Source organism: Talpa occidentalis, unplaced genomic scaffold, assembly GCF_014898055.3.
Source record: "Talpa occidentalis isolate TD23 unplaced genomic scaffold, MPIMG_talOcc4v2.1 talOcc4.2, whole genome shotgun sequence".
NCBI classification, from domain to species: domain Eukaryota; kingdom Metazoa; phylum Chordata; class Mammalia; order Eulipotyphla; family Talpidae; genus Talpa; species Talpa occidentalis.
Window position 1 is genome coordinate 10222859 of NW_023602073.1, and position 24278 is coordinate 10247136.

General features: G+C 39.8%; 1 protein-coding gene across 3 annotated transcripts in view; it reads left to right on the forward strand.

Annotated features, from left to right (window-relative positions):
- CDKAL1 (CDK5 regulatory subunit associated protein 1 like 1) overlaps positions 1-24278 on the forward strand; it is a 648948-nt gene that overhangs the window by 163170 nt on the left and 461500 nt on the right. For all 3 annotated transcript variants that reach the window (XM_037518925.2, XM_054698342.1, XM_054698343.1), the window contains exon 5: positions 20084-20180. In XM_037518925.2, coding sequence (XP_037374822.1) covers positions 20084-20180 — 97 coding nt within the window. The remainder of the gene's footprint in view (positions 1-20083; positions 20181-24278) is intronic.

Here is a 24278-nt window from a genome sequence, read left to right on the forward strand (position 1 = left end):
TGTTGACACCAATCAAATGTAGTTCTGTGATTGGATTATATGTATTTCTGGAGATGAAAATAATTCATGCTTAATAGGTGGAACTATTAAATTTTATTTTTAAAAATTTTTATTGTTTTTAAGAATGGGGGTATAGGCCAGAGGTGCAGGAGGGAGAGAATTCACCAGAGACAGAGCGGGTAGCAGAACAGACAGACCAACCAAAAACACTGCTGAGGGGAGCAATGGCCAAGACAGGAGAGGTCTGCCGCACCATGTGGGTAGCTCCCTGGCTGGCTGGGAATTGTACCTGCGCAGCAGGGGCTGCAGACAGCTTCATAGCGCTGCGCTCAACCCGCTGCCCACTGGGGAGGCCCAACTATTAAATTTTCAAAGACATAAGTTTGACCTTTAGTCACAACTTAAGTTAATGATTGCTTCTAGTGTTACTTCCTGCTTTAGGCTTTTCTTTTATGTGTTAAATTGTAAGAGGTTTTTTGGAAAATATTCTCCAAGGTGTATAAAGTGAATCATATCTAGCCACTGCCCTCCAGGTGCTTCTAGTCTTCTAGGGGAGAAATGTTTGTTGAAAGAGGTATACTACCATCAATTAGTGCTAAACATTAGCAAGCATTTGCAAAAAGAATAATACAGATAACTTGGGACAGTGATTCATTTTGTGTTCAACAAGAGTGTGATAATAATGAGTTTTCTGTACTGCTCTAAAATAACAGAGTCTTTGCCTCCTCCTCCTTCAGTGAACCCTCTTGATGCAGGAGGTACAGCTTGCTGAAACTGGGTTTGGTTGGCTTTGCGGGTATTTCCCGTTGCTCTGTCCTATATGTGGGAGTCCATGAGTGTAAATTAGCAGTGGACACAATTCCTGCAGACTCTTACCTTTTCCAGGTGCTAGTGTCTTTTGCTTGACCACTTCTTACTGTAAGTTGTGAATAACAAAGTTCCTTCCTGTTACCCTATTGAAGAGAACACCTTTATGTTAACAAATGCCTCTTCGGAAAACAGATGTAAAAATCTAAAAAAATTGTCTTTGGAAACCTTTTTAAGTTGTTTGAGACAGCTTTTTATTGAGACTGTATAACTGTAGGGTAAGGTAAAAGGTATCAGGCTTTTCTGCCCTCCCGCCATCAGGATAGATGAGGGAACCCTGTGATCCTGAATGCATGCCTGATGGCGGCCACCTGAAGTGGGTACACCTGCACTAAGACTGTGCTTTTAAGGGTGGCGTCACAGGGACGCCAGAAGCTGAGAAAGCAGCAGCAGAAGCCGAAGAGAAGCCGAGATCACCAGAGAGCCCAGATAGAGTGAGGATTTGCTGGGGGCTGGGAGGCCTGCCAGCCTCCCGGCCCCCCAGCACCCCTGCCTGCCATGTACCCGCTGAACCCCAATAAAAACCTGCAAAACCACTGAGGACTCTGACTCCTCCTTTACCCGGTCTGCATGGGATCAGAAAACCTGCACTGTGTCCATTCCTACCTTACAATAACCAAGGCTGAATTTGTCTGGGTACCCTTCCAGAAACCTGGCTGGGATCTAATAGTACTCCAGCTTAGCTTTCATGCAGGGTGGAGCTAGAAATAAGATGAGGTACACAATTTCCTGTAGAATTTGTATTCCATTAATTTTTAGTTGAAACCAGAACTGCAAATTTCTCTCATTTCTTTCTCAAAATATAACATAGATCCATGTTGTAATTTAATCTCACTCCTTCTTGATGAAAGTGATAATTAGGGTAAAATACAATGAGATGTGTAAATTGCATGGTGAATTGAAGAACTGTTACAGCTGATCTAGGCTTCTCTTCTCACTGTCATTTTTTTAAGGTCTTCTGATAGACTGATAAACTTGCTCTTGAGTTTCCTCCTTCTCCCCACCCGCCTTTGGTTCTTTGTTTCCTTTGTTGAAGGAAAATACCTTCTAAAATGTTTGTTTATGATACTGATCTTAGGGGACACAGACTAATTTTAGGTTTTTTTTTTTTTTTTAATTTTATGGGAATAATTTTTACAATGGGAATATACATGGCATATATTTTATTTTATTTTATTTTAAAAAGATTTATTTATTTATCCAAGCACTGGGTACAGTCAGAAGCACGGGAGGTTGAGAGAATTCACCAGAGCCAGAGGGGAGAGCAGAGCAGGCAGACTGACGAAATACACTTCTGAGGGGAGCAGCTGGTGGCAGGAGAGGTCTGCGCGCCAAGTGGGACCCTCGCCCTGTGGCCGGGGATCGAACCGGGGGTCGAACCGGCGCTGCAGAGGCTGCAGGCAGCTTCGCAACCCAGTGCTTAACCACTGAGCCACTGGGGAGGCCCCATGGCATATATTTTAGATCTTTTTTCTTGTTGTTAATCCTTTCATTGAAGGTGTGTTTTACTTTTGCTCAAGGAGGAAATGGCTGAATCAAATATTAAATGCCATGCCAGTCTTAAATGCAGTTCCAAATGAAGCTGGTATGCCCTGGGTATGACTTCATGAGCGGCACTCATCTTACTTTGCCTTGCACATGGAACTTACACAAAAATGCCATTGAATCTTAAACTTTATGATGTAGAGGAAGCAAAAAATTGCTCTTTGTATGGAGCCTGGGGATCAAAAGTAATAAAAGGTAGGCTATGGGGAAAGAAACTTAGATTTAATTATGTAAGTTCTGTGAAAATAAAGAAAGAAATGTCATTCCCAGAGGACCTTAGAATTTGGAATAATGTACCACTCTGACAAAGGGGATAAGTAGAGATAAGTATGGAAACAAGAAAAAGGGTTGGGGTTTCGTGGGAAGGATAAATCATGGGAAGGTGATTCAGAATTAGATGGCTGGGAAGGGTTGTTTAGTAAGGTTTGTAATGAGTATAAGAGTCAGGTGGCTAGAGGAGGTGTCTTTCAAACTGTTCGCTTCCTGATACAGAGAGGGACGTGCTGCTACAAGTAGAAATTTAGGTCCTGCTTTGAACCAGATGAGGTAGGGTAGTGAATTTCCCCCTGAGTTGACAGTTTCTTATTTGCCTTCAGCTCAAAATAATCCTTATCTCCATGTCAAAGGGGCTTGTTTTGGGGTGGTATTCTGGTTCTCTTTGATGAGTAAAGAAGGTTCTAGGTGACTGATTGCATTGCACCAGATTTTATGGGGCCCAGCAATCCTTTATTTGGGACTGTAATTACGCCTCCCCTGCTTGAACTCAGAACACTAATTTCCATTTTTGATATTTCATTTTAAAAATCCTGATATCAAGGTGTGTTACATATGTATGCAGTATATTAGTATAGTTTCATAGATGTGTGATCTATATACATCTGCATAAAATTGGGCATATTCTTCCTCCCTTTCTATCCCTTTCCCTCCCAGTAGGTGCTTTGATTTAAAAGTTTCATAGCCACTTCTCTGTGACCTTACCTGCTTAATGTGTTCATTTGTATTTCTGTTCATTTTACCAATTTCAGTGTTTTTGTCTGACCATTTCATATGTATATTTTGAAGCACAAATTCCTCTTGCGCTCTGATAGGTCTCTAAGCATATACTATACAAATAGGCGCAGAATATTTCATCAGTATAGTTTTAAGAATCATATAAATCATATATATTTGAGAGTCCAGAAATTTTCAGAGATGCATTGAATGGCTTTTAGAAATGGTAAAGGTCGGCTGAGTAGACAAGTTATATATAGATAACGTATTGAAAAGCAATAGCTGACTCAAAGGAAAGAGTCAATGCGTGTGGTTTACTGAGATTGTTTATTATGGGATGACCCAGCCTATGGATCTTGGTAACCCTTGGCGGGGACATCATGACATTGAAGCAAAGAGTGGTGACGCATGACTGGCAAGTACTGTCTGTGCTTTGCCCATAGGCAGAATCCTGATACTCATTCTTTTCCTGCATAAAATGAAATACCAGAACTAGAGTTTTGGATATCTCCTGTAGATGCTGTCTATATGTCAGTTATAGATTAATCTGGATTCACTGTATTTTGTTTAATAGGAAATGTAAGCATGCCATGTATTTTAGAAACATTTCCTTACTGTAGTTTTTGACCAAGTGTATTTGGGATGTAGACCAGTGTAGGGGATAAAGCTTTGGGAGGTGTATAGGGTAAATCTTGATGAGTCAGTGGAAGCTTTGTGGAGGTAGAGTTAGTAATAAGAATTTATGGGCAAAAACAGGTGTTTTGTGATAAAACAGGAAGTTTTGAGGCAGTGAACTTCTTGCTTAGGAGGAAATGAGGCCGAATTCACTGACCCCTTATAAGGGATATTATAGAAGATGTAGCCTTTTAGGTAAAATTGTTTCAATGGGACATCTTTTCTGTTGAAGTAGAGCTCTACAAATGTTGGGAAGCTTTGTGATGTTAATGAAAGCAAGTTAGAAATATAGATACGGAAGAACTGGGCCAATATGTCCTTATAAATTGCTCCTTATCTTGGAGTGGTGCCTTGCTAACTGACATATAGACAGCATCTACAGGAGATATCCAAAACTCTAGTTCTGGTATTTCATTTTATGCAGGAAGAAAAGACCGAGGGGTCTGTCAGGATGTCTTACCACACCTGCTGGGGAATTCTTTCCTTTGCTCTGATCTGTGTGAAAATTTTACATAAGCTCATACGCTGTTAAGAATTTCTTCTTTATTTTTCTAATTCCTTATCCACCAGAGGGATAAGTTAGAATTTTTCCTTGCAGAATGTATTGCATGCATATGCCTGTTTGATACCTTGTTTATAAGAGTGGGACAGAGTTACATCCTGTTCAATAAGCGGGTATTTTCTAGACCATGTGCTGTGACCATCTCTCCATGTCAGCACTTGTAGATCTCAATAATTCTCTTAAGTAATAGTGAACAGGTGTTAAGTTCTTCCTGAGTACCAGCGCTCTTTATCTCTGGCCTTTTTTATTTTATATATATTTTATATCATTCTTTTTGTACAATGTATGTTTTCTCCTCTCAGGTGGAGTCCCCATTAATTCCCACTACCAGTTCACCTACACCATAGTCCCTTGTGCAATTCCCTCCCCTCTTTTCATCCCTTCCCCCCTCTACTCCCCTGCAGAGTGGCTCTGATTTATAGTTGCCTGTTAATTTTGTTTTTTAAAGTTTTATTTATGCATACAAGAACTGGGGTACAGGACAGAAGTGCGAGGAGGGGGGTGGGAAACAGAACAAGGACAGAGTGGGAAACAGAACAGGTGGATCTACTGAAATACACTGCTGAGGGGAGCAGTGGGCGAGACAGAGATCTGCTGCTCCATGTGGCCTGCTCCCTGGCGGGGGATCGAACTCCTGCCACAGTGGCTGCTGATGGCCTCATAGGCTGCCTCTTAACCCCTTGCACCACAAGGGAGGCTCTAATTTTGTTTTTTAATTTATTATTATTGGTTTTTTTTTCCTGATTCCTTATTTGTTTCCCCTACATTACTCCTATTGTATTTGATTTTTTTTTGGGTTTCAATTATTAAAGGGATGGTTTTGTTGATTTCTTGTTCAGATTGATTGTTTGCATCTAGGAAGGCTACTGATTTTTGTGTGTTGATTTTGTATCCTGCTACTTTACTAAATTGGTTGATTATTTTGATTAGTTTTTCTGTGGAGTTTTTAGGATTCTCTATGTATATTTTCTGCAAATAGTGATAGTTTTATTTCTTCTTTCCCTATTTGGATTCCTTGTGTGTCTTATCTTAATGGGCTGTCTCAGACTTCCAATATTATATTGAAAAGCAGTGGTGAGCGTGGACATCCTTGTCTTGTTCCAGATCTTAAGTGAAAGACTTTCAGCTTATCACCATTGAGAGTGATACTGGCTGTGGGTTTCTTGTAAATGGCCTTTATTATGTTAGGGTCTGTCCCTTCTATACTGAGAATTTCTAGGGCCTTCATCATAAATGGATGTTGAACTTTGTCAAATGCTTTCTCAGCATCTGTTGATAATGATTATAAGGTTTTTTTCTTTTTCTTTTTGTTGATGTGTTGTACTACATTAATTGATTTTCGGATGTTGAGCCATCCTTGTGCCCCTGAAATAAATCCTACTTGGTTATGGTGAATTATTTTGATGCATTCTTGGATTCTGTTGGCTAGGATTTTATTGAGGATTTTTGCATCAGTGTTCATTAGAGAGATTGGCCTGTAGTTTTCTTTTTTTTGTCTTGTCCTTGTTTGGTTTTGGTATTAGTATAATGTTGTCTTCATAAAATGAATTTGGTAGTATTCCTTTTTCTCATTTTTTGAAAAGGGTTTGTGTAGGATAGGTACTAGTTCATTTGTGAAGCCATCTGGTCCTGGGCTTTAGTTTTTTGGGAGGGTTTTGATTCCTGTTTCAATTTCACTGCTTCTAATTGGTATATTTAGGTGTTTTCATTTCTTCTTTATCTAGCTTTGGATGATTGTATAGTTCTAGGAATTTGTCCATCTCTTCTAGATTGTTGAACTTGTTTGCATATATAAATGTTCATAGTAGTCTCTGATTATTTCTTTTGATTTCTGCTGTCTGTTGTCATTTCTCCTTTCATTTGTGATCCTATTTATTTGTGATTTCTCCCATTTTTTTCTTTGTGAGCCTGGCTAGAAGTTTGTCTATTTTATTTTTTTCAAAGAATCAACTTTCAGTCATTAATCTCTTGGATTTTTTTTTTTAACTTCTATTTCATTTATTTCTGCTTTGATTTTTATTATTTCCTTTCCTCTTCTGACTTTGGGTTTTGTTGTTGTTGTTCTTTTCCCAGTTCTTTAAGGTGGGAGATTAGGTTGTGTATGGAGTTCTTTCTAGATTCTTGATGTGAGCCTGTATTACTGTATACTTTCCTGCTCTTGCTGTGTCCCATACATTCTGGTGAGTTGTGTCTTCATTGTTGTTCATCTCAAGGAATTTTTAAATTTCTTCTTTGATCTTGTCATTGATCCAATGATCTTACAGTAATATGGATTTCAATCTCTGTGAGTAGGAGGGTTCCTTGCTTTCTTTTCATGGTTTATTTGTATTTTGATGCCTTTGTGGTTAAAGAAGGTAGTTGGTATGATTTTGATCTTAGTGTATCTGTTGATGTTTACCTTGTGTTCCAGTATGTGATCAATCCTGGAGAATGATCTCTGTGCACTTGATAAAAATGTGTACTCAGATTTTTTTGGATGCGGTGCCCTATAGATGTCTGTTAAGCCCATGAGGTCTGGGTCTTTATTTAGAGCTATAGTGTCCTTGCTTATTTTTTGTCATGTTGAGCTATCCATTGGTGAGAGTGGTGTGTTGAAGTCTCCTACTACATATGCATTTTCTCTAATGTCTGTTTTCAGAGATAATAATTTTCTGATATATTTTGGTGCTCCTTCATTTAGTGGGTATATGTTGATGAGTATTAGGCCTTCTTGCTGTATTGTCCCCTTAATCATAATGTAGTGTCTGTCTATATCTCTTTTTACCTTTTTTTTTAGTTTGAAGTCTATTTTATCTGATATAAGTATAGCTATTCCTGCCTTCTTTTTTGATCCATTTGCTTGTAGGTTTGTTTTCCATCTTTTTACTTTCAATCTGTGGTTATCTTTTTTAGTTAAATGTGTCTCCAGTAGAGAGCAAGTTTTGGTTCTGCTTTTCAATCCAGCCTGCTACTCTGCGTCTTTTTATTGATGAGTTTAGTCCATTTACATTTAGAGTTAATATTGATGCACTGGCATCCATAGTTGCCATTTTGTTTGCCTTTTTGTGATTTTATTGCTTACCTCATTCTGTTCTTCCTATTCATTCTGCTGTTGACTTTGGCTTTAGGGTTTCTCGTAATATTTTTTGGAGTGGGAGTTTAGTAGTTAAGAGGTTTTGTTTGACCAAGAGGCTTTTATTTTTCCTTCATAGAGGAAGAAGAACTTTGTGGGGTAAAGTATTCTTGGTTGGTATTTGTTGACTTGGAGTTTGTTAAATACGTCACTCCATTCTCTTCTTGCCTGTAGTGTTCTTTGGAGAAGTCTGATGTCATCCTGATTTGTTTTCCTTTATAGCTTATCTGTTTTTTTTATTCTCGTCAGTTTCATTGTTTTTTCCTTGTCTTGGACCTTTGGAAAATTTACTATTATGTGTCTTGCTGTAGTTTTCCTTTCATTGTGGTAATTTGCTGTTCTTGTAGCTTCCTGTATGTCTATTTTCATTTCCTTCATGCTTGGGAAGTTCTCTTCAATTATGTCCCTGAATAGTTTCTTGGGATTCATATGACTTCTGGGATTCCTATGACTTATATTTCCTTTCCTCATGGTGTCAGATTGTTCTCAAAGTGTTTCTTCATTCTCTTTTCTTTTGTACTTCCTTTTCTTTTTGTATTTTTTTTTTTTTCGGTCTGTACCTTTGACAGTATTGATTCATTCTTCCATTTCTTCTACTTTCATGGCTTTCCCCAGAATTCTTGAACTCCTCCACTGCTCTCTGGATAAACCTCCAGTCTCTTTACTTTATTCCTCAGTTTATTGATTATATTCTTATCTCTCTCTGCATTTTTTCTTAACTCTCTGTTTTCCTCATGGCCTTTTTGAATTTTTTGTCTGTTAGGTGGAGATACTCATCTGTGTACATGTTAACAGGTTCTGAAGGTTGATTTTCTTTCTGTGTTTATTGTTGCCAGAAGGGCCTGGTTGATCTTTTTTTTTTTCCTTCCTTCTCAATGTTAGCCTTCGGCTTCCCTCTGTTTGTAGTGCCCCTGTACTGCTGGTGCTGGTGGGCATGACTTCTGAATTGTCTTGCTGAGGCGTGGATGTGTCTGCTTAGTGTCTGAGCTACTGTGGCTGGTGGGTGGAGGTGTAGGTGAGCGTTCTTTTCTTGTAGCTTTCCCCTCCTATCTCTTTAGCTGTATCCCTACTGTAGGTAGGTGGTAGTACCTGTTGCCCTTCCCAAGGTTTTGGGCACTCCTGGATTGGGGAGTTGGGGGTTTCCTGCAGGTCCCACCTGGGTACACGTCCGTACACTCTTCTACTGTGATAGGTGTTGTTCTGAGCTGTGCTTTGCTCCAGGAGCCCCTGCTTTTCTGGTCCCCACTGTATAGGATGGAACTGACATCTCAGGCTGTGGTGGTCATGAGTCTCATGTGGAGCCCTGCGCCTCCAGACACACACTGAGGCCAAGTCCACTGGGAGGTGCCTGCAGGCTCAGTGGGATGGATTTCTCTGTTGAACTGCTAGGTTTCACTAGGCAGGTCTCAGAAGAATATCAGGATCAAAAGAGAGTAAGGAGGGCCTCCCTGGTGGTGCAGGCGGTTGAGCGCAGTGCTGTGAAGCTGTCCACAGCCTCTGCAGTGCTGGTTTGATCCCTGCCAGCCTCAGAGGAACCCAGATGGCGAGCAGACCTCTCCTATCTTGCCTGCTGCTCCCCTCAGCATGTGTTTCAGTCAGTCTGCCTGTTCTGTTCCCCACTCTGGTGAATCCTCTAACCCTCCCACGCATCTGGCCTGTACCCGAATTCTTGTATAAATAAATCTTTAAAAAAATTAAAAAAAAAATAAAACTGGGAGAGGAGATAACATGTCAGCCAAGACCTGGCCCATGGAAGGAAGGGCCCATGTTGACACATGGGTAAGGGCTGTATCATGGGAGGAAGCAGTCAGTGCAGAGGTCTAATGTGGGTGCCTTTCTCGTGTTTTCTGGAGTCACTCTGAAGGTCTGTGTAGCTGGAGCAGAGTGAGGGAGGACAGTACTGGGAGTTACAGGAGATCAGGGCAGGGGTGGTAAGGAGAGAGGGACGCTCAGGCAGGAGCGAGCTTTGTTGATCATTTTGAAGAACGTTGGCTTCTAATTTTGGTGAGATCCTGATTGGTGAAGAAATTTTGAGGAGGCAGGTGCTGTGTTGGTGCTTGTAATTTTAAAAGATCACTCCAGCTGCTGTGCTGAGTCTGAACCGTCAAGGAACAGAGTGGGGGGAAGCAGAGAGAAATGCTGCTGGCCTCACACTAGGGTGGCAGTGGAGGTGGTGAAAAATGATTGAGACCTGCACAGATCTCCAAGGAACAGCCTGTGGGGTCTGCAGATGGTTTGAGTGTAAGAGAACCAGAGTTATTAAGATTAATGCCAAGATTTTTAGAAAAAAAGGCTGGAGAATATATTTAGCATTTACCTGCATGACTATCTTTTTTTTTTTTAAAGATTTATTTATTTATTTATGCAAGCACTGGGTACAGTCAGAAGTGCGGGAGGGTGAGAGGATTCACCATAGCGGGGAGCAGAACAGGCAGACTGATGAAGTACACTACTGAGGGGAGCAGCGGGCAGCAGGACAGGTCTGCGCGCCATGTGGGACCCTCGCTCGCAGCCGGGGATCGAACTGGTGCTGCAGAGGCTGCGGGCAGCTTCGCAGCCCAGCGCTCAACTGCTGCACCACTGGGGGAGGCCCTGCACTACTGTCTTGATGCTGAATTTGTGAATCAAATAACAAAACTTGACTTTCAGCTCTTCTGACACAACTTTCAAGCCACTAGTTTTATTTATAAAACCAGGTAGTATGAATGTGTAATTATCTTGTAGGATTGGAGTTTCACTTTTACGGAAATGGAAGCATAAGTCATAGAGAGCAGCTGCCTTTCTAGGGAACATACCTGGGTGTTGACAGTATTTTTCAGGGTGTGAGCCATAGTTTTGTAGGTTCACAAACCTCATTTGGTAGCTTTACCAAGATTTAAATGGGCCCAGGGACCAACCTCAAAAGAAACCACTCTTGCTATTTGCGTTTCTCATGGAGGCTCATCTGACCATGGTCAACAGCAGCCAGCTTCCCAGAATTAGATGGTCTACCCCTTCTTACCACCTGCTCCCAGTCTGGGTCATGTTAATTTTCTGACTTCCAGAAAGAGTTGCTGTTAGCAGCCTGTCAGGGTTCAGAGAGAAATGTTTTCCTGGAAACCAGAGCAATTATTCCTGACCTCTGTGCTGGGTTCCCTGTGCAGCCTTGAGATTAGCTAGGCCTTTCTGGTGCTCTTACTGCAGTTCTTGGGTCTCTACCCAGCCTGCCAGCACCAACCACCCATTTTCTGATTTCTGAAGAAGGTACTTCCTTCTGCTTCTTCCTTCCTCTCCCTTATTTGCTCTTGTGCCTCGTCCCCATCACTTTCCTTTGTGCTTTTAACAATATTTTTATACTATGTACTGAAATTCCCTTCTCTAGAATGCACCAGTTTTCCTTCAACCCTTAACCTCTTCAGAGAAGTCTGAGTCCTTGTCAATTATATCTCAGTGAAGCTGGAAAAAAGTCTGTCAGATTCTCACTTTCCCCCCTTAAGTTACAGAATGCTTTCTTCAAATGAACTCTTTCACAGACCATTGATGGATACGGCAGAGGAAGGTGCAGTATCAGGATACAGAGGAGAACTGAAGTCCCCCCTGATCGGCAGCCTCCCTGTGCCCCTGACCTCAGCCCTCAGGCCTCACTAGGGTCAGGCTTATGCAGCAGCCCTGCATTCAGAGAAAGCCACCTGACCTTCCTAACCTGGCACCTGTGGGCTCTTTACAGGGCACTTTCTGATTGTCGCTTGGAGCTACTTGCCGCTCTCCTTGGTACTTCCAGGTCTCCTTTCTCCCCTTCGTACAAACACTTGGGCTCTAAGGCCCCCCCCCCCCAATCTACCTTTTGTCATGAGGCCGTGAACTTCTTGAGATCATTGATTATCTTATTTTTTTTAGCTGTTTTATTTTTTTAAAGATTTATTTATTTGTACACCGGGGTACAGGCCAGATGTGTGGGAGGGTGAGAGAATTCACCAGAGACAGAGCGGGGAGCAGAACAGGCAGACGACAGAAATACACTGCTGAGGGGAGCAGCGGGCGAGACAGGAAAGGTCTGCCGCGCCATGTGGGACCCTCACTGGCCGGCCTGAATCGACCTGGCACTGTAGAGGCTCCGGACAGCTTCACGGTGCGGCGCTCAACTGCCTGCGCCACCAGGGGAGGCCCAGTGATTATCTTTTTATCTTCATTTTTTCCTTGTGTCTGGCATAGGGTGAGTGAATAAATGACAGAATAAAAAAATGAAATGCTGAATTACTGACATTTTAAGGAAGATGAACCCAGGAACTTAAATTGACAGTAAGCACAGTCAAGGATCCGTGTCTAACCTGGGATCAAATGGAAACTTTTGAACTGGTTGCATGTGACCAATTCAGCAGGATGTGATAGTTGTTGTATCTCCCTACACTCTGAAGAAATGACTGCTGTTTCTAAGAAGGTCAGCGATTTTGCTTTTCTGCCTCTGCTGTTTGCCACCATTCCTCGTGTTGAGAAATTTTTACCCTTTGAGCCTCTTTTTCCTAGGTGAAATGAAGTCGGCTCCCCTTAGGATATTCTTTCTTTTCATCAGGCATAAACTGTGCAATTATGTTTTAGTTTTGTGGGCCAAAGTAATATTGTGATTGGGAGATTACATTCTGGTTGCTTTGAATTTGAATGTTTGTAGACACCCCCAGTTACGTATTTGAATACACTTGTTTGCATCAAGTTTCAGAGTAACTGTATTTCCAGCTTACTGCATCTCCTAGTCCAACTCTCTACTCCTTGCCACAGTCATGGCGGGGACGGGGGGGTGACAGCTGCCTGGATGCAGTCTATTTCTTCCTTGACTACTTGTTGCAGAATTTAGGAAGAGCATCCTGGTTATTGAAGTATAACCCAAGCATAGATCCTTAGTTGCTCTCTCTTATTTGCGGGGCTGTTTTTATGGGTTTCATATGGTTACATGCCTACCCTTAAAATATGTGTGCTCTCAATACTTGAATTAAAGAGAGGATATTTGTTTGCAAAGTAGTTAAGGGTATGCTTGTTTTGTGCAGAAGCCGCTTTGCTTTTGAAAGTTGAACCCTGTATTTTTAATTTTTTTAATTTTCTATTGATAACATTGGTTTACAGCCTTGTATATGATGTGGAGCTATAGGATCACCCCATTTCATATGTATGTTACCACCAGGTACCCATAGTACTCCATCATCTTCCTTTGCACCCCCTTCCTTTCTCTCCCCCCACCCCCAACCCTTCGACCCTTCCTTTCATTAAGCTTCAATTCTACTGTCAGATTTCCGGTTAGAACCAGCTTATTGTGACTCTTTCCAGCACTGTTGTGAGAAAGAGTCTATGAGCATATCAGTTGTGTATTTGCAATACACATTTCAGAAACAAAAAATTGGCTGAACACTTAGACATTATTGTGTGTCTTTTTTATATAGAGCATGTATCAATTTGCAGGAAATCCATAAGGAATAATTATCCCAGCTCCAGCACCAGCCATTTCCATAAAGTACAGAAGTTTGCGCCTCAGTCATTGCATCTTCTGGAATCTCAACTTTCCTATCTATGGAACCGAGGGATGGCATTTTGTTATCTTTGCATATTTTCTATGAGTCTGTGGATTTTAAGATTCTGTATAAATTATTTCTTGTATTTGATTGGCAGAAAAGAGTTTTTAACGTTTCCATATTGCTCAAGTTAATGCTTTATGCAAGGATATATCTTTTTTCATTTGGAAATAGGTTTTACGAAAATAGGAATAGTTCCTTACATTCAGCTACCATTTTAATTAACATTTCAAGGCTGTATAAAATGAAGACATGGAAATTCACATTATTTTAAAATTTCTTAAGGTATTCTTATCAGCATAGGTATTATGAAGAAAAAAGATTTTAAAAATATGTATCCTGGGTGTATATATATATATATATTTTAAAAGATTTATTTATTTATTTATACAAGCACTGGGTACAGTCTGAAGCGCGAGAGGGTGAGAGAATTCACCAGAGCCAGAACGGGGAGCAGAGCAGGCAGAAGGACCGAAGTACACTGCTGAGGGGAGCAGCGGGCGGCAGGAGAGGTCTGCGCGCCATGGGGACCCTCGCCCAGGGGCCGGGGATCGAACCACTGCTGTGGATGCTGCGGGCAGCTTCGCAACCCAGCGCTCAACCGCTGCGCCACCAGGGGAAGCCCAATGGGTTTATTTCTAAAGAATGTTTTTTCAAGTTTTTATTAACTTGAACAAAACTCACTAAACAAACAAACAAAAATCCAGGATGACAAACAGGGACATTTAGAATAATACTCTGAAGGTTGTGTTAAAACTTTGTTACTTTAGTCAATTGTAAATATGGCATTAATATCCTATTACTGTGCTATGATTTTTGTGCTAGGTTTTAGTTCTGCTCTACCTTAGCATTTTAAGTAATTCTATAAAAGCATGAAATACTGTTTTACATAAATTAATCAAGCTTCTCTATTTTGAATTTTTCCTCTTAAATTTGTGGAATTCAGCTTATTTTCTCAGAATCAGCCTTGAACTGTCTGGTGTTTATAACGTCAGCAGACCATTTTCCCTGGGTTGTTACACATTTCGACTCTGCTGTTTTCAGATAGGTCACATAAGTCAATATATAATGGTTAACTTGATAAAGAGCCATGCAAGTGCCAACCATGATTGTTATTGTTAGAGAATTTTTGTTTTCTTGGCTCATGTTGTTACCCTATGGAAATGTTTCTTCATCTCTAAAAAACCTTGACTTTTGTACTGTTGGGGCATATCCTCCCCTTTGGATTCTTCTCAGGCTGGGCGAATAATCAAAACAGTATCAGACAGGGCCTCCCCAGTGGCGCAGCGGTTGAGCGCTGGGCTGTGAAGCTGCCTGCAGCCTCTGCAGCGCCGGTTTCGATCCCTGGCCGCCGGGCGAGGGTCCCACATGGCGCGCAGACCTCTCCTGCCGCCTGCTGCTCCCCTCAGCAGTGTATTTCATCAGTCTGCCTGCTCTGCTCTCCCCTCTGGCTCTGGTGAATTCTCTCACCCTCCCGCGCTTCTGACTGTACCCAGTGCTTGTATAAATAAATAAATAAACCTTTAAAAAATTTATATTAAAAAAAGCAGTATCAGACAGATTAGCAAATGAGAAAACATAAATTTAATAATAGGCATATGGAAAATCCACATGGTTAATTCTGAAGTAAAATGGAGCAGACCAGAGATACTTATCCCGCGTTTATGGACCTTGAGCATGAAGAAGAAGGGGATATTTCAGGACCAACAAGGGAGAGGTTGGTTAATGTGCATCAGCCAGTTGACCAGATCAAGTGAGAGTGAAGGTAAAGATAGTTTTATTACGTGAATCAAGCAGCGAGACTTGGAGATCTCTCTCTAAGCACCAACTCCTCTTCCTAAAGGGAATTAGGATTTTTGTAGGAGCACTGGTTTTTTTCAGCAGGACAGTGTCAGAGTGGAATGAGTCATGCTTGGTTGAGTTACTAAATAGAGTTTTGTGACTCGATTATACCACTTCATGGGTCACATGTCCAGACAGTGGAGACCAAGCTCCTCCTTGGGCAAGGATTTTATTATGTAAATGGCTGTTAATGGATCTAAGGTAAAGTTAGGTCACTGAAGCTCCTCTCTGCATGGATTCCTTTTTAAACTAGTTGGAGGTAGAATGAGTTTGACTCTTAATCCAAACAAGTGCAAGAATAGCTCTAAGAGTCTTTCTTGGTAATACAAGTTTGTTTGTAAGCCCTCTTGGTAACACTAGGGGAGTGGAGGTTACCTCATCCTTATTCTGAGAGTAATGAGGAGATTCTCAAGTACAGAGGACATGTTCACTGACAAACCTGCAAGTGGACACGACCCACCAAATTACAGTCTTCTAAAAGGAGGGAGCAGTGATCTTTTCTTTGAATGGGGAAAGGCAGAAGACTCAGTCAAGGGAATGACTTCATACCAGCCTCTGGGGCCTTTTCTGCTCAAAATTAATCTGCTTTCTTGAAATAATGCCAACAGAACTCCCAAGGCTCACAGGACCTTGACAGACCTTTAGTTCCCATACCAAGATGATAAGAGGCCTACTTTGAGCTCTTTGAGAAAAATTTATTTGGTGCTTTAGGGGAGATTGAGCCCAGAGTACTCATTTGCATTCATTCACACTCTTAGAGATTGCTTTATCCACTGTCATCAACTTATCACTTGGGGATACACTTCCTAAGTCTACCTCCAAGCTTCATTTGCAACTGACTGACTTGAATTTCCAGGGCTGTCGGGGAAACTCAGATTTAGGGTATCCTTTGTGAATCTCTTACCAACTTTCACCTTTGGGCCAAATCTGACCTGCTGCCTATTTTTGTAAGTGAAGCTTCATTGGACGATAGTAGCACTCCCTTTGCCATGGCTTTGCTTTCATTGGTTTTAGTGACCCATGGTCAACTGTGATCTGAAAATAGTAGTACAATAAGGTTATTTTGAGAGAGCAGTATATAGACAAACACACCAAGAGGACATACTCATATGTGCATGTTCATTGTAGAAGTATATTTTGACAGTTGTTCTATTTTATTATCAGTATTATTAATCTCTTATTGTGCTGCATTTATAAGTTAAACTTTATGATAGGTATGTTTGAAAAGGAAAAAGTATAGTGTATATAGGGGTCATTACTATCAGTGTTTTTAGGCATCACTCTTTGGGGGTCCTGAACTGTGTACCCCATGGATGGGAGGGACTACTGTGTGTACACACACACACACACACACACACACACATATTTAAGTATTGCCTGTGACTTCTTTTGCACTAAGGTAGTAGTGTTAAGTAATTTCAGCAGAGAATTATGACCAGCACAGTCTGAAGAATTTACTCTCTAGCCTTTATAGAAAATACTTTCTGATCCTTCAAAACTTTGTAGAATCCCTCACAACCTGATCCCTCAAAACCTTTGATTCCACCTTGGGGTTTTCCCCAGCTATATTCGAGCAAGAGAACAAACATCTTTTCTTTAATTTTTATTCTTTCTTAGGATTCCCCACATCCGTTCAGGCCCTCAGTTCCTTTTGCTCATGAAGTTAAATTAATTTCCCCACCTGTCTTCCTTTCCCCTTGGTGTTTGTTTTACACACCACTGATAAGTCATTTTCTCACTCTACTGCCAACATTGAGAGATTTCCCCATTGCTCACTAAATTAAATAGAGGTTCTCCAGCCTCCCTCTTCAGCCTCCTTCTCCAATATAAGCACTATCTGTCTCTCATAGACAGGAATTTTTTCTATAATGAGATACTTCCCTCTACTTTCTACTTCTCTTGTCCATGCTGTAATAGTTGCCTGGAGGTTTTTTTTGGTCTTCATTTCCACCCGCTCCTGCTACTGTCTGAAAATCCTCCCAGATTTCTTTGTAAAACTTTGTGCTGTCTTTTTCTATCTGCACATTACTTTTCTGTCCAAGATATATTGTCCCTAAGGGTATTTCACTCGGTTGCTGTGTTGTTGATGCTTCTTTACATCTCATTCATTATAAGCCATAAGTGTGGGGCATGCAAGGCTCATATCCCATGTTACTGTGTTCCCTTAAGCACTCACCATCATGTCTTCGATGTGCTTAATAATTAAGTAATTCAATCACATTCATAGGAACTGGGCTTTTAAATTTGGATTTAATTACTGGTATTTTAGTCCAGGAGGTCAATAATTAAAACCAAGCATTTTATTTGGATTTAATTATTGACCTCATAGATCCTCTTGGATATTTGGCAGTGAGTTTTAAGTGTTAGGGCTAAAATTCTTGAGGAAACCAGATGTTCCTTCTTTCATAGGTTGTTAATGTAATGGAAAGATTCTTTTGTTGTCATTTGATAAAGTATTTCACATTTACACAAATAAGAATACTATTTGTGTGCAGTGATGTGCTTGGTACTGTTAAAAAGTAAAATCAGGTGGCATATCCAGGCAAGAATTGTCTTGGCTATGTGACTCAGCCTACCTCAGTCAGATTTTATTTTTTCTTATGTTAAGTTATTTTTTAAAGATTCTAAGTAGAAAAAATTATGCCAAAGTACATTAAGAAGTTATTGAAATGAAGCACAGGGTGATATTAAAATAGTATTTTATACTCTATTCATTCTGTTAATCTTTCTCTGAACACTTTCCAGGAGGTTTTAACATGGCTATTGATCACCAATATCTAATCCTGTCAATACAAATTATTTCTGGTTTATGGTTCTGAATTTGTACTCTTGGAAAGTTGACAAAACTTAGAAGTATGCCAGGCATAGAGACATTCCACTTCATTGTGGAATAGTTCTAATGATACATGTCCTGAAATTGGACTGGTGAGGACCTTAGTTTCTTCAATTGGTTTCAGAAACTTAGAGATTGCTAGGGGAATGAGAACAGTTTGGTGCATAAAACACAGTGCTCCAGTATCCAGCAATGAAAGCCAACAAAGCATAGAAACACCCCAAACCTCACATACTTGTGAAAGAATTAGACTTGAAAATTTAATTTTAAAGTGGGTAAAGGAAATGAATAGTTTCTAGGAAAAAATACCAGCTCTGCTTGGTTCATCATCATTTTCTCGAACACAATGTTTGCTGTACACATGCATACTTGATGAATAATAAGTACATAAAAGGTACTCCAATTCTCTCATAAGTGAAGAAATTCTTCACGAAATAACCTGACATGTATACCTTTGAACCAACATTTCTATTTCTTAGTTTTTTATGCTAGGAAAATAGACTATTTAGCATAGATACCACATCATCCTGAAATACTTTCTCAAATACTGAAGATGTATATATCTGTCTAACTGTCTACCTACCTATTCTTTCATCTGCTTATTTGGATGGCTGTTGTAAAGTAATCTGTATTAGTGAAAAATTGGAAATAACCCAAATGTCTGTCATTTAAAGCATCCATATCCTTTAAAAAGGATGAGGTAATCAGACAAGATGAATTGGATGGAGGTTGTGAAACAAAATATACTTGCATCTTTATGCGTAAATAATGGACACTGGTCTATTCACATGTTGTATTTGCACATGTGAGGAATGGTGTGGAAGGAGGAATAAACAACCTACAATGTGGACCATCTTTGGGGAGCAAGAATATGGAGATAGATGCATGCCCAGCAATAAGAGATATTATACCTACTGTTTTTTTACTGGTATGTTCCATTATTTTAAAGTATATTTTACTTTATACTTGACAAAAGACTAGGAAATCATACAGCAAATTTTGGGTACATCTTTATTAAAATTTAAAAACAACTTACTTGAAGGACTGTCTATCTGAAAAATGGTTTTCAGGAATGATTTTTTATTTTAGCAGCATGCAAATATATATATATATATATATATATATATATATAGTAAAAATCAATATACTATATATATAATTTTCATATATATGTATATATGCACAAATGTACATGTTTCTTTTAAGGTTTCAAATTTCTCATGCTTACTTTTAATCTACACGACTTACGTAAAATCTGTCTATAATCTAAAACTTACTCAAATTAATGTCCACACTACTAGTGAGAACAGAAATTGAAAGACAGCTCTTCCATGTGCCCTTGCTGTCTTACTACATGATACCCCTATGGAAAAAAAAAAGTCCCAAGATCTGCAAAAGCAGCCACATCTCAAAGTGAAAGACTGTGAAGATGTCTTGAAGGCCAAGCTTCCTTCTTATAAAACCATTTACTTGAGAGTACTTGTACTTTAGTCATACTTGAAATATTCCAATTTTTAAAAGTTTTATTTTATTGTAGCAACAACATGAGACCCACTCTCTTAACAAGCATTTAAATATACAATCCTTATTGTTGACTATAGGTACACTCTTGTGCAACTGACCTCTAAACAATATTCATCCAGCTAAACTGAAACTTTATGCCTGTTGATTTCCTCTTCCCTCTGGGTCCTGGAAACCATCAGACCTTTCTTTTTGAGTTTATGGATATGGCTATTTTAGATAACTCACATAAGTGGAATCAGCATATTTGTCTTTCTGTGACTGATTTATTTCACTTAGGATGTCCTCAAGTTTCATCTCTGTTGTTGGAATGGTTTTTGTTCTTGAGAATTCTATGCCTGTGAATTTTGTTTTGTAATGAGACGTTCATGAATGAAAGACATTAGATCTGACCACTTTGTGTTCTTTGTTCATGTTCTAGATAATAGACACATAGTTCCAAAGTCTAACTATGTTTTATTAAGCAGTCGTAATAAGATCCTGTTTCATGGTAGATGGGCTTGTTAATTGGAGAATTTATATGTACTAACATCATTTTCCAAGTTGCTCACAGTTTCTTGTGAGTCAAAGAATTCACTGTGCTCTCTTCATTGTTTCAGAAAAGCTCAAGAGGAGAACAAGAAAGTAGTGCTGGCTGGATGTGTTCCTCAAGCCCAGCCTCGGCAGGACTACCTAAAAGGACTGAGTATCATTGGGGTAAGCTTGTACCTAATGCGGAAAAGAAAATCTGTCACCAAGACATGTAGTTGCTCCACATTTTGTTTTCTAGTGCTAGGTTTTTGACAAGTGAATGACACTTGTGACTACCCTCCACATACTTCCCCATTCCTGCTGAAGCTTTGTCATGTCTGTGTAGCTTTCTCATCTTAGCACAAAGCCATGATTTAGATTCTGTTATTAAAAAAGCAAACAAACAAAATGTGCACCGTAGCATGGACTTCATTTTTTTTAATTTTTTTTTTTAAAGACTTATTATTTAAGCATACAAGAGCTGGGGTACTGGCCAGAGGTGTGGGGGCAGGGGAAGTGAGATGATTCACCAGAGACAAAGTGGGGAACAGAACAGGCAGACTGATTGAAATACACTGCTGAGGGGAGCAGCGGGCGAGTCAGGAGAGGTCTGCTGCACCATGTAGGTTGCTCCCTGGCTGGCCTGGGATCGAACTCTCCTGCTGCAGAGGCTGGGGACAGCTTCATAGGTTGCATCTTAACCCCCTCTGCCACCAGGGAGGTCTCCCTTAGCATGGACTTTAAATCTCTTAATAACAGCCTCTGTTTTAGTCTTGGTCTTTGTCTTTCTCTCCAGTTATCTCTTGACACATCATTATGATTTCCCCTCCCCCTGAACTGCCTGTCACACTCCAGTACCTAGATGCCTGTTTTGGAATGCTCCTCCTCCCTGATACTCTGCTTCCCATGACTTGGCTCTGCTACTTGTTTTGTAAAGCTGTTTCTGAGCCCTCTGGGCAGTCGTTGGTAATCCTGTGTCTGGATTTCCTTTGCTTACTCTGCAGTTACCTGACATTAGCTCTCTCAACATTTCAATTGATTTTTTTGAATAAAACTCACTTTTCTATTTAAATTATTGATCCTGTGATGACAGCTTTTCAGTCTTTTTTTTTTTTTTAACACTCTCACCAGATTTCTCCAGCTTTTCCCATATGCTTGATAGATAGTAGGCACTCAATAAGTGTTTGGTGACTGACTGAATGAAAAAATCTTAGCATTGTATTTTTGTTGTTGGCATGTTTTCTTGCTGGAGAGTCAGCAATGTGAAGCTAGAAGACTATTTACTGTCTCTTATTCTTTGTGGTCATCACTGTCTACTAAACATGCAAAGGTAGTTGGCCTTCAGTTAGTTTTTTTTTGTTTTTTTTTAAAGATTTATTTATTTATTTATACAAGCACTTGGTACAGTCAGAAGCGCGGGAGGGTGAGAGAATTCACCAGAGCAGGGAGCAGAACAGGCAGACTGACAAAATAAACTGTTGAGGGGAGCAGCGGGCGGCAGGAGAGGTCTGCGCACCATGTGGGACCCTCGCCAGCAGCCAGGGATCGAACCTGCGCTGTAGAGGCTGCGGGCAGCTTTGCAACCCAGCGCTCAACGTCTGCGCTACCAGGGAGGCTCCACTTAGTATTTCTTGACCAAATGCTCGTGCTTCATCCTTTCCAGCATCCCACTCCAGCTGTACTCAGGATGCTCTATAATTTTCTTCTTTTGAAAACACTTCATTAGTTAAAACAAATACATACAAATATTAGATGCACATAGAGGAAATCTGTATGAATAATTGGCACCTGGATTGAGATTTATTGGCTCTTTCTTTATTTGATGTACTATTGACAGTTTCTGATGCTGTGTTCTCAGTGTAATGAACTTGTTTTCTGCTGTGAAGCCTTTGCCCCACTAGCAAATTTAATAATCTTTGAACAAACGTTCTTGTGTTAAACAAACAGAACCTGAGTGTTTGGGAACTTCCATTTGTTTTGCCCGTTTGTCTGTTTACATTTTGATTTCTCCTGGTTTAAAGAATGAAATGAATATGGACTTCCGAGTTATCTTTTCATGCCAGACTAACTTTCTCCATAAACATAATCCTGCTGTGTTAGGGAAATAGGAAACTAGTTAAAATTCTGTTTTGGAGGTGGAATGTGGTAAAAGCTTGGGACTCACCTTTGACTTCATTCCAAGAAATTAAAGTTATCAGCATAGAATTTCTTTCATATGGCGAAAACCTCTTGCGTACATTGTGGTAACATTTTGTGGAACTCCATTATGGGCCTTGAAGAGCTTGGTATATGTTAGGATGGTGGGGGAGTCCTCAAGGTAGTGCAAGGGAGAATTCCCAGTGCTGGTGTTGTGGAGGACAGTTTTCAGGGGTGATGTAAGTCTGTGGCTGTGGGAAATAAACATCACCCCCCTTACTTAATTGATTACCATTTTTCTTTTGTCACCTAATTACATTAGATTGCCATTAATATCATTTAGATTTATTTGATTTTGCACCTTTGCAGTTGAAGAAAAAAGAACATATTTTTTAAAATGTTACTAGAAAGAGAATGTATAGTTCCATCAGCCCAGTACAGTTATTAGTAACTTTACTTACCCTCTTCAGACTTCTAATCACTGTATATTTTAATTCATTGTAATTACAACTATTTTGTGTTTTTTTTCCCCCCGAGCTTTTATCCCATTAGCTTTTATTACTATTTTTAGTATAAGAAATTATTATTCATGGTCATTGACAGCTATCTCAGTAAATGTACAAATTACTGAGCTTCATCCATCAGTTTCTTTTTTCAGCTATCAATGCTTAAGATGTGGCATAGGTTGTGGGAACAGCAATTGTTGGGTACTGATGGTAGTTATGGTTTTGATAGAGGAAGTAAAAAAATACGCAGAGTGTCCCTGCTCCATGAGCTTTTAAGCCATTTAATCCTGCATTAAGACTGCATTGAAGGCTATGCCATACTTCCCTTAGTCTTGATTGTTGGATATACATGTCTTTTTGATATTTAGGATGTGTTCACAATACGTTAATGCACACAAAAGGATTTTTATTCTAATTTAAAATCAGTATATTGTGAGAAGTTTCCAAAAGTAGAAACGTACCGTTAGTAGCATTGTTTTAGCATCTAATATTATTATGAAACTAAGCATCATTTCAGAGAGCATTTTTGTGGCAGGTATAAACATATATTGTAACTGACTGTGTAAAAATTATGTCTACAAAAAATTTAGAACAAACTTGGAGTCAGAAACCAAAACCATCTCTAATGGGTGTTTGGAGACCTATTTCTGGATAAAATTGTTAGACTTCCTGCAAAACCAGAAGCCACCTGAAATACAGTGGGTTTTAATGAAATTAATCAGTTATTTTGGTTTATACAAAGAAAAAACAATTCTGAAGTGTGAAAAAGAGGAAGATGCTTAAATTCCGTGTCTTGGGAAATTTTTCAGGAAAATGTTTGGCGTTGTATTGCACAGTTGATTCACAGAGTCAAACTGTTGTTCCTTCACAGAATTTCCGTGATGGAGGGTGTTTTTAGCAGAGGAAGGGAGAACAGCTGTAGCTGCATTCTGTGTTTCCCATGTCCACGGCACTCCATACCACAGGGAGGATGTGTCAATTCTGCTGGCCCAGTGATTGAAATGCAACGCTGCCTTTATGTGGGGGATCAGTGGGTGGGCAAAGTACTTATTGCACACCTGAGTTAAAAAGCCATAGTGCTCCCATGTTCGCACATGGAACAAGCATTTAAGAAGATAGTTAAGAGAATGTTACTACCATTGTAATGTGTTAATTTTCATCAGTATCAGCCTCTCAAAGAGGGGTGTTTAATTTGTTTTCATAATCAGAAATATAATGCAGTGAGAGCACATAGTAATGGGCCATTTGAACCCTGGCCTTTTATTATTCTCGTCCTACTGTCACCTGGGCTATCTAGTTGTGATGAATATTATTTGTGTGGTGGTTCCTGGAAGGAAAATAATAGAATATCAAAACCAGGGGTAAAACCTATCAGCCTCTGGGGTCTGGGAAAACTGATTTTGGTGGCAGTAACCTCTTTATTTTTCCCATCCAGGACCATAAAGCTGTGTCATTTCTTTACATAGGGAAAAGATAGATCATATTTGAAGATGTGGGTATTTTATATGAAAATTTTTTTTAACAAAACATTTTTCCTAGCATGGTTAATTCTTTATGTCTAGAATATGTGTATTTTTAAGTAATCAGTAAAACGTACAAAGTGAAGAAGATCTTGTGAAAATTTTGCTGGTCTTGAAACATT